The sequence below is a fragment of the Salmo trutta genome, unplaced genomic scaffold (assembly GCF_901001165.1).
Source record: "Salmo trutta unplaced genomic scaffold, fSalTru1.1, whole genome shotgun sequence".
Taxonomy (NCBI): Eukaryota; Metazoa; Chordata; class Actinopteri; order Salmoniformes; family Salmonidae; genus Salmo; species Salmo trutta.
Genome location: NW_021822244.1, coordinates 125763 through 136720, shown reverse-complemented (window position 1 = coordinate 136720; position 10958 = coordinate 125763). Strand labels below are relative to the sequence as shown.

The following is a 10958-nucleotide window of genomic DNA, read 5'->3' as shown; positions in this document are numbered from 1 at the left end:
CCAGTAACCACGACACAAACTCTACCACCTCCCAGTAACCACGACACAAACTCTACCACCTCCCAGTAACCACGACACAAACTCTACCACCTCCCAGTAACCACGACACACAAACTCTACCACCTCCCAGTAACCAGTAACCACAACACAAACTCAACCACCTCCCAGTAACCACGACACACACTCTACCACCTCCCAGTAACCACGACACACAAACTCTACCACCTCCCAGTAACCAGTAACCACGACACACAAACTCTACCACCTCCCAGTAACCACGACACAAACTCTACCACCTCCCAGTAACCAGTAACCACGACACACAAACTCTACCACCTCCCAGTAACCACGACACAAACTCTACCACCTCCCAGTAACCAGTAACCACGACACACAAACTCTACCACCTCCCAGTAACCAGGACACAAACTCTACCACCTCCCAGTAACCACGACACAAACTCTACCACCTCCCAGTAACCACGACACACAAACTCTACCACCTCCCAGTAACCACGACACACAAACTCTACCACCTCCCAGTAACCACGACACACAAACTCTACCACCTCCCAGTAACCAGGACACAAACTCTACCACCTCCCAGTAACCAGGACACAAACTCTACCACCTCCCAGTAACCAGGACAAACTCTACCACCTCCCAGTAACCACGACACACAAACTCTACCACCTCCCAGTAACCAGTAACCACGACACAAACTCTACCACCTCCCAGTAACCACGACACAAACTCTACCACCTCCCAGTAACCACGACACACAAACTCTACCACCTCCCAGTAACCAGTAACCACGACACACAAACTCTACCACCTCCCAGTAACCACGACACACAAACTCTACCACCTCCCAGTAACCAGTAACCACGACAAACTCTACCACCTCCCAGTAACCAGTAACCACGACACACAAACTCTACCACCTCCCAGTAACCAGTAACCACGACACAAACTCTACCACCTCCCAGTAACCAGTAACCACGACACAAACTCTACCACCTCCCAGTAACCACGACACACAAACTCTACCACCTCCCAGTAACCACGACACACAAACTCTACCACCTCCCAGTAACCACGACACACAAACTCTACCACCTCCCAGTAACCAGGACAAACTCTACCACCTCCCAGTAACCAGGACACACTCTACCACCTCCCAGTAACCACGACACACAAACTCTACCACCTCCCAGTAACCAGGACAAACTCTACCACCTCCCAGTAACCAGGACAAACTCTACCACCTCCCAGTAACCAGGACACACAAACTCTACCACCTCCCAGTAACCAGGACACACAAACTCTACCACCTCCCAGTAACCAGGACACACAAACTCTACCACCTCCCAGTAACCAGGACAAACTCTACCACCTCCCAGTAACCACGACACACAAACTCTACCACCTCCCAGTAACCACGACACACAAACTCTACCACCTCCCAGTAACCAGGACAAACTCTACCACCTCCCAGTAACCAGGACAAACTCTACCACCTCCCAGTAACCAGGACAAACTCTACCACCTCCCAGTAACCACGACACAAACTCTACCACCTCCCAGTAACCAGTAACCACGACACAAACTCTACCACCTCCCAGTAACCACGACACACAAACTCTACCACCTCCCAGTAACCAGTAACCACGACACACAAACTCTACCACCTCCCAGTAACCAGTAACCACGACACACAAACTCTACCACCTCCCAGTAACCACGACACACAAACTCTACCACCTCCCAGTAACCACGACACACAAACTCTACCACCTCCCAGTAACCACGACACACCAACACACCATCCCCCAGGGGTCAGCTGTGCCTTTTGTTTTGCATATCTAGACTTGAAAAGGAGCCTGAAATGTTTTGTGGTTTTCTGCTCGTTTATCCGTTTGAAAGAAGATGCTGATATTTTTTAGCAAACAGCTGTCCACTAACCACAACCCTGGTGTTGACTAGTCAAAGAGGGATTCAATGGTTTTCAATGATTCAACAGCTTTCCATGGTCTTAATGAGATTTGTAGCAAAACCCTCTCCTGTGTGTATTTATATTTTGTTATTTAAGTTGTTTTTAAGTATTGTTGAATCAACTTTGAGTCATTTCATCTCTGCCTTGTTGACTAGTTTCAGTCTTTGCCAGACTATACTCACCAGTCATGCTTTTGGTCTGATGGTGACTTATGGCTTGCTTATCTCATAGGTATCCAGGTAATTAACCTTAATAAAGCCTTATCAAATCAACTTGTATTTGTCAGATGCTTTGTAGACAACAGGTGTGGACTAACAGTGAAATGCTTGGTAAACAACAGGTGTGGACTAACAGTGAAATGCTTGGTAAACAACAGGTGTGGACTAACAGTGAAATGCTTGGTAAACAACAGGTGTGGACTAACAGTGAAATGCTTGGTAAACAACAGGTGTGGACTAACAGTGAAATGCTTGGCAAACAACAGGTGTGGACTAACAGTGAAATGCTTGGTAAACAACAGGATATACACACAGGGTGAGTAACGATAACTTGGATATACACACAGGGTGAGTAACGATAACTTGGCTTCAATCAGTGTAGATGAAGGGGAAGAAACAGGTTAAAGAAGGATTTTTAAGCCTTGAGACAATTGAGACATGGATTGTGTATGTGTAACATTCAGAGGGTGAATGGGCAAGACAAAAGATTGAAGTGCCTTTGAATGGGGTATGGCAGTAGGTGTCAAGAACTGCAACGCTGCTGGGGTTTTTCACGCTCAACGGTTTCAACACCCAAAGGACATCCAGCCAACTTGACACAACTGTGGGAAGCATTGGAATCAACATGGGCCAGCATCCCTGTGGAACACTTTCGACACAGTGAGAGAGTGATAGACACACAATGCAGTGACAAGTCTGTGAAGAGTGCAGTCAGGTGTTATCAGCCTCCACTGAGCTGATCAGACAGCCATGTTCACCTCTGTCACTCAACTAGAGGGAGTGCTTTAAACAGCAGGTCTCTGTCACGCTCTCAATCCCATAACAGCTCACCTGTCCCCCCCAGCACACTGCAACCCACAGATGGAATGTACTCATAGAAATAACAATACTAGACTGGGCATCCCCATTCAAGTCAATGTAATTCTACTTCTATGGGTGTAGCCAACTGTACAACTGATTGGGGGGGGCTCAGAAACCTCACAGCTGCTACTCCATCCCTGTCTGTCTCCACCAGGGTTTTTCAGTCAGTAGCAGCAGTAGGTAACTACAGGTAATACGTGTTGATCAGAGAGCCTTGTACAGCTTCACTATGAACCTGCAAAGCAACGGCCTGTCTGTTCAGTGGTACCTGAAGTCCAAGCCGGTGGGAAAGGTGAGGCGGCGTGTACAGGAGATGAAAAACCCATCTGTCTCCCTGGTGTCGGGCGACATTGACCTCAGCCACAACGAGAGCACCAGATTGGCCATGGACGCCTTGCTGAACCAGGGATTGGACATGTACCAGGAAGTATTGGCCGGAGAGGGCGAGGTGGACTTCCTGTCCAAGGAGGAGAAAGGTTGGTCTTTTTTTCTACTCTGTTCCTCCTCTTATCTACCTTAAACCATCAGTCTGTTCCTCCTCTTATCTACCTTAAACCATCAGTCTGTTCCTGACTCCTCTTATCTACCTTAAACCATCAGTCTGTTCCTCCTCTTATCTACCTTAAACCATCAGTCTGTTCCTCCTCTTATCTACCTTAACCATCAGTCTGTTCCTCCTCTTATCTACCTTAAACCATCAGTCTGTTCCTCCTCTTATCTACCTTAAACCATCAGTCTGTTCCTCCTCTTATCTACCTTAAACCATCAGTCTGTTCCTCCTCTTATCTACCTTAAACCATCAGTCTGTTCCTGACTCCTCTTATCTACCTTAAACCATCAGTCTGTTCCTCCTCTTATCTACCTTAAACCATCAGTCTGTTCCTCCTCTTATCTACCTTAAACCATCAGTCTGTTCCTCCTCTTATCTACCTTAAACCATCAGTCTGTTCCTGCCTCCTCTTATCTACCTTAAACCATCAGTCTGTTCCTCCTCTTATCTACCTTAAACCATCAGTCTGTTCCTGCCTCCTCTTATCTACCTTAAACCATCAGTCTGTTCCTCCTCTTATCTACCTTAAACCATCAGTCTGTTCCTCCTCTTATCTACCTTGAACCATCAGTCTGTTCCTCCTCTTATCTACCTTAAACCATCAGTCTGTTCCTGACTCCTTATCTACCTTAAACCATCAATCTGTTCCTCCTCTTATCTACCTTAAACCATCAGTCTGTTCCTCCTCTTATCTACCTTAAACCATCAGTCTGTTCCTGACTCCTCTTATCTACCTTAAACCATCAGTCTGTTCCTCCTCTTATCTACCTTAAACCATCAGTCTGTTCCTCCTCTTATCTACCTTAAACCATCAGTCTGTTCCTCCTCTTATCTACCTTAAACCATCAGTCTGTTCCTGACTCCTTATCTACCTTAAACCATCAGTCTGTTCCTCCTCTTATCTACCTTAAATCATCAGTCTGTTCCTGACGCCTCTTATCTACCTTAAACCATCAGTCTGTTCCTCCTCTTATCTACCTTAAACCATCAGTCTGTTCCTCCTCTTATCTACCTTAAACCATCAGTCTGTTCCTCCTCTTATCTACCTTAAACCATCAGTCTGTTCCTCCTCTTATCTACCTTAAACCATCAGTCTGGTCCTCCTCTTATCTACCTTAAACCATCAGTCTGTTCCTCCTCTTATCTACCTTAAACCATCAGTCTGTTCCTGACTCCTCTTATCTACCTTAAACCATCAGTCTGTTCCTCCTCTTATCTACCTTAAACCATCAGTCTGTTCCTCCTCTTATCTACCTTAAACCATCAGTCTGTTCCTGACTCCTCTTATCTACCTTAAACCATCAGTCTGTTCCTCCTCTTATCTACCTTAAACCATCAGTCTGTTCCTCCTCTTATCTACCTTAAACCATCAGTCTGTTCCTGACTCCTTATCTACCTTAAACCATCAGTCTGTTCCTGACTCCTTATCTACCTTAAACCATCAGTCTGTTCCTGACGCCTTATCTACCTTAAACCATCAGTCTGTTCCTGACGCCTCTTATCTACCTTAAACCATCAGTCTGTTCCTGACGCCTCTTATCTACCTTAAACCATCAGTCTGTTCCTGACGCCTCTTATCTACCTTAAACCATCAGTCTGTTCCTGACGCCTCTTATCTACCTTAAACCATCAGTCTGTTCCTCCTCTTATCTACCTTAAACCATCAGTCTGTTCCTCCTCTTATCTACCTTAAACCATCAGTCTGTTCCTCCTCTTATCTACCTTAAACCATCAGTCTGTTCCTCCTCTTATCTACCTTAAACCATCAGTCTGTTCCTCCTCTTATCTACCTTAAACCATCAGTCTGTTCCTCCTCTTATCTACCTTAAACCATCAGTCTGTTCCTCCTCTTATCTACCTTAAACCATCAGTCTGTTCCTCCTCTTATCTACCTTAAACCATCAGTCTGTTCCTGACTCCTCTTATCTACCTTAAACCATCAGTCTGTTCCTGACTCCTCTTATCTACCTTAAACCATCAGTCTGTTCCTCCTCTTATCTACCTTAAACCATCAGTCTGTTCCTCCTCTTATCTACCTTAAACCATCAGTCTGTTCCTCCCCTTATCTACCTTAAACCATCAGTCTGTTCCTGACTCCTTATCTACCTTAAACCATCAGTCTGTTCCTGACTCCTCTTATCTACCTTAAACCATCAGTCTGTTCCTCCTCTTATCTACCTTAAACCATCAGTCTGTTCCTCCTCTTATCTACCTTAAACCATCAGTCTGTTCCTCCTCTTATCTACCTTAAACCATCAGTCTGTTCCTGACGCCTCTTATCTACCTTAAACCATCAGTCTGTTCCTGACGCCTCTTATCTACCTTAAACCATCAGTCTGTTCCTCCTCTTATCTACCTTAAACCATCAGTCTGTTCCTGACTCCTCTTATCTACCTTAAACCATCAGTCTGTTCCTGACTCCTCTTATCTACCTTAAACCATCAGTCTGTTCCTGACTCCTCTTATCTACCTTAAACCATCAGTCTGTTCCTCCTCTTATCTACCTTAAACCATCAGTCTGTTCCTCCTCTTATCTACCTTAAACCATCAGTCTGTTCCTGACTCCTCTTATCTACCTTAAACCATCAGTCTGTTCCTGACTCTCTTATCTACCTTAAACCATCAGTCTGTTCCTGACTCCTCTTATCTACCTTAAACCATCAGTCTGTTCCTCCTCTTATCTACCTTAAACCATCAGTCTGTTCCTCCTCTTATCTACCTTAAACCATCAGTCTGTTCCTCCTCTTATCTACCTTAAACCATCAGTCTGTTCCTCCTCTTATCTACCTTAAACCATCAGTCTGTTCCTCCTCTTATCTACCTTAAACCATCAGTCTGTTCCTCCTCTTATCTACCTTAAACCATCAGTCTGTTCCTCCTCTTATCTACCTTAAACCATCAGTCTGTTCCTCCTCTTATCTACCTTAAACCATCAGTCTGTTCCTCCTCTTATCTACCTTAAACCATCAGTCTGTTCCTCCTCTTATCTACCTTAAACCATCAGTCTGTTCCTCCTCTTATCTACCTTAAACCATCAGTCTGTTCCTCCTCTTATCTACCTTAAACCATCAGTCTGTTCCTGACTCCTCTTATCTACCTTAAACCATCAGTCTGTTCCTGACTCCTCTTATCTACCTTAAACCATCAGTCTGTCCCTCCTCTTATCTACCTTAAACCATCAGTCTGTTCCTCCTCTTATCTACCTTAAACCATCAGTCTGTTCCTCCCCTTATCTACCTTAAACCATCAGTCTGTTCCTGACTCCTTATCTACCTTAAACCATCAGTCTGTTCCTGACTCCTCTTATCTACCTTAAACCATCAGTCTGTTCCTCCTCTTATCTACCTTAAACCATCAGTCTGTTCCTGACTCCTCTTATCTACCTTAAACCATCAGTCTGTCCCTCCTCTTATCTACCTTAAACCATCAGTCTGTTCCTCCTCTTATCTACCTTAAACCATCAGTCTGTTCCTCCTCTTATCTACCTTAAACCATCAGTCTGTTCCTGACTCCTCTTATCTACCTTAAACCATCAGTCTGTTCCTGACTCCTCTTATCTACCTTAAACCATCAGTCTGTTCCTCCTCTTATCTACCTTAAACCATCAGTCTGTTCCTCCTCTTATCTACCTTAAACCATCAGTCTGTCCCTGACGCCTCTTATCTACCTTAAACCATCAGTCTGTTCCAGTACTGTATTTGTTGCACAACTGTAAAGGGCTTCCTCCCTGAGAAGCATTGTGTAAAAAGCACTAGACATTAAGCCAATGTATTATCACTTGTGTTTTTTGAAAGGTTATATCCTGGAGAACACTACAGACCTGAGCACCAGCAGTCTGTGTGGGACGGAGAGCGACGACCAGGCAGAGGGCTCCACCACCTCTTCCCAGACAGACACCTGTTGTCCATCCGTGTCTGAGAGCGAGCCCCCTGGCTTGGACCATGGTTGGCCAGCAGAGGACTGGAGCTACCGCCTGCAGGGTGAACCCAGTGTAGAGGTCTACTTCCAGTCTGATAGAGCAGCCAGCATGAAAGACCTGCTCAGAGAGTTCATCAGCAAGGCCACAATGGTGCTGATACAACTTTCACTGTTAACTATTTGGAGATGTCAATCTACTCTCATGATTATACCTGCATTATATTTTTGCAGCCGTTTAGAAAGTTGGATAATGATGTGATGAGAGTTTGATCAAGCAGATTCAGTACCGTCTATAATTAAGCAATAAGGCCCAAGGAGGTGTGGTATATGGCCACTATACCACAGCTAAAGGCTGTTCTTAAGCACGACGCAACGCGGAGTGCCTGGATACAGCCCGTAGCTGTGGTATATTGGCCATATACCACAAACCCCGATGTGCCTTATTGCTATTATAAACTGGTTAACCAGTAAATCTTCTCATACCCATGGTATACGGTCTGATATACCACGGCTGTCAGCCAATCAGCATTCAGGGTTCGAACCACCCAGTTTATAATACCAAGTACATAATGACAACTAATAATGTGGAAGATACCAATCACAGCAAACATGTGATATGTCTGCAGGTTCTGGCCATTGTAATGGACACATTCAGTGATGTGGAGATGTTCTGTGACATACTGGAGGCAACCAGGAAGAGGAACGTGTTCGTCTACCTGCTCCTGGACCATATCAACCTGCAGGTCTTTGTCAACATGTGTGAGATGCTACAGATCAACAGTAATCATCTCACTGTGAGTCTCTGCTTATGGTCATTTTCATCATGATATTTAGATGACACTAATGATTGTAAAAGGTGGGGAGGCAGGTAGCCTAGTGGTTAGAGCGGCAGGTAGCCTAGTGGTTAGAGCGGCAGGTAGCCTAGTGGTTAGAGCGGCAGGTAGCCTAGTGGTTAGAGCTGCAGGTAGCCTAGTGGTTAGAGCGTTGGGCCAGTAACCGAAAGGTTGCAAGATCGAATTCCCGAGCTGACAAGGTAAAAATCTGTCGTTCTGCCCCTGAACAAGGAAGTTAACCCACTGTTCCTAGGCTGTCATTGTAAATTAGAGTTTGTTCTTAACTGACTTGCCTGGTTAAATATATATATATATTTTTTAAAGGTACACCTTTCAGACATTTCTTCATCTTTTTAACTTTACTGTAAACTAGCAATTTGATGATAGCTTTTTGTGTTTGTCATTCACTCACTGCTACATGAAATGCCACCGTATTCTGTCTGCAGAAAATGTCGGTCCGTAGTATACAAGGAGAGACGTATTGTGCAAAGTCTGGAAGGAAACTCACTGGACAGATCAAAGAGAAGTTCATGATCATTGACTGCACTTTAGTGCTGGCTGGATCATACAGGTACATTTCTGTTGTATAATTAGCTAATAGTCACATCAATGTCACAATCACAATGGTTGATGTCATTCTGAATAGGTAGATCAATGTTATGGTTGACGTCATTCTGAATAGATCAATGTTATGATGGTTGACGTCATTCTGAATAGGTAGATCAATGTTATGATGGTTGACATTCTGAATAGGTAGATTAACGTTATGATGGTTGATGTCATTCTGAATAGGTAGATTAACGTTATGATGGTTGATGTCATTCTGAATAGATCAATGTTATGATGGTTGATGTCATTCTGAATAGATCAATGTTATGATGGTTGATGTCATTCTGAATAGATCAATGTTATGATGGTTGATGTCATTCTGAATAGGTAAATCAATGTTTGACGTCATTCTGAATAGGTAAATCAATGCATTATGACTCAGTTGTTTACAATTATGATGCTTGTTTGAATTTTCAGCAATGTTTGTAGTAGTAATGTTTGTTCATTGTGCTCTATTCCTCAGTTTCACCTGGCTGTCCTGGCAGGTCCACAGAAGCCTGGCTGTACTCTTCAAGGGCAGCGCTGTCGAGCCTTTCGACTTGGAGTTTAGGAAGCTCTATGCCAGCTCCAAGCCTGTACCAGCCTTCCTCTCAGTGGCAACGGAGATCAACCTGACCAGGCCGCTTATCACCCATCAAGCAGCAGCCACCTCAACCCCACTGACAAACCTTCCTTGCCCCAGTCCTGGTACCACAACCCAGAACAGAAACTTCAACAACCAGGCTATGGTTCAACCAACCACCACAGTTGTGCCCAGATTCAACACTCAATCTACTGTTCAGCCAACTACAACCACCCAGCAGAGACACCCCAACACTCAGCCAACAGCACCACCAACCTCCCAGCAGAAACACCCCAACACTCAGCCAACCTCCCAGCAGAAACACCCCAACACTCAGCCAACCTCCCAGCAGAGACACCCCAACACTCAGCCAACAGCACCACCAACCTCCCAGCAGAGACACCCCAACACTCAGCCAACAACCTCCCAGCAGAGACACCCCAACACTCAGCCAACAACCTCCCAGCAGAGACACCCCAGCACTCAGCCAACAACCTCCCAGCAGAGACACCCCAACACTCAGCCAACAACCTCCCAGCAGAGACACCCCAACACTCAGCCAACAACCTCCCAGCAGAGACACCCCAACACTCAGCCAACAACCTCCCAGCAGAGACACCCCAACACTCAGCCAACAACCTCCCAGCAGAGACACCCCAACACTCAGCCAACAACCTCCCAGCAGAGACACCCCAACACTCAGCCAACAACCTCCCAGCAGAGACACCCCAACACTCAGCCAACCTCCCAGCAGAGACACCCCAACACTCAGCCAACCTCCCAGCAGAGACACCCCAACACTCAGCCAACCTCCCAGCAGAGACACCCCAACACTCAGCCAACCTCCCAGCAGAGACACCCCAACACTCAGCCAACCTCCCAGTGCTTGGTGAATCAGCCTTACTACACAGGTCCCCGGAGCCACAGGTTTGACTGGATCACACAGAGACACACTGCAACCAGGTCCGTCATGTTCCAGAGAACCTTCTCCAGTGATTATAGTACTGGAGACAACCTGACCTGGCGACCCTTTAACAGCAATTACCTTCTTTATGGAGGGACAACCGGATTGTTGGACAGACACCCACTTCTCAAGACTGGCCAGTGGTTTACTGTTCCTAAATAAATGAAATGGCATCATACTGAAATGACAGTACACCCTGTGAGGTCAATTATGTTGTCAACTGAAAATGGGCAAGTAAATGTGCCTGTTTTCCTTTGCTTGATGCCTGGAGAACAGGAGTAGTACTTCAATCACATCATTATCTCATAAGGATGATCATTGTCTGCCTCCAGGCTGAGCTTTGTGTTTCAGTACATGTTAATTCAATGGAGTAAAAACAACATGTCACAGACCCATCAACCCTGATAGAACCACCCTGAGTGACAGCCTAGTGATGTGTGCTACGCTT

General features: G+C 45.5%; 1 protein-coding gene across 1 annotated transcript; it reads left to right on the top strand.

The window, feature by feature from the left end:
• Positions 1 to 3278: 3278 nt before the first annotated feature.
• On the top strand, positions 3279 to 10700 carry LOC115181398 (protein FAM83A-like). Its single transcript, XM_029743329.1, has 5 exons — positions 3279 to 3550; positions 7419 to 7693; positions 8169 to 8336; positions 8822 to 8946; positions 9448 to 10700. The coding sequence occupies exons 1-5, from the start codon at positions 3304 to 3306 to the stop codon at positions 10670 to 10672; spliced, it is 2040 nt and encodes a 679-aa protein (XP_029599189.1). The 5' UTR covers positions 3279 to 3303; the 3' UTR covers positions 10673 to 10700.
• The last annotated feature ends 258 nt before the right edge of the window (positions 10701 to 10958 follow it).

Excerpts from the sequence above, each read along its gene's own strand:
- LOC115181398 (XM_029743329.1), top strand. The coding sequence starts at position 3,304 with ATGAACCTGCAAAGCAACGGCCTGTCTGTTCAGTGGTACCTGAAGTCC. Across the intron at positions 7,694-8,168 it reads TCATCAGCAAGGCCACAATG|GTTCTGGCCATTGTAATGGA; the intron begins GTGCTGATACAA and ends ATATGTCTGCAG. Across the intron at positions 8,947-9,447 it reads GTGCTGGCTGGATCATACAG|TTTCACCTGGCTGTCCTGGC; the intron begins GTACATTTCTGT and ends TCTATTCCTCAG.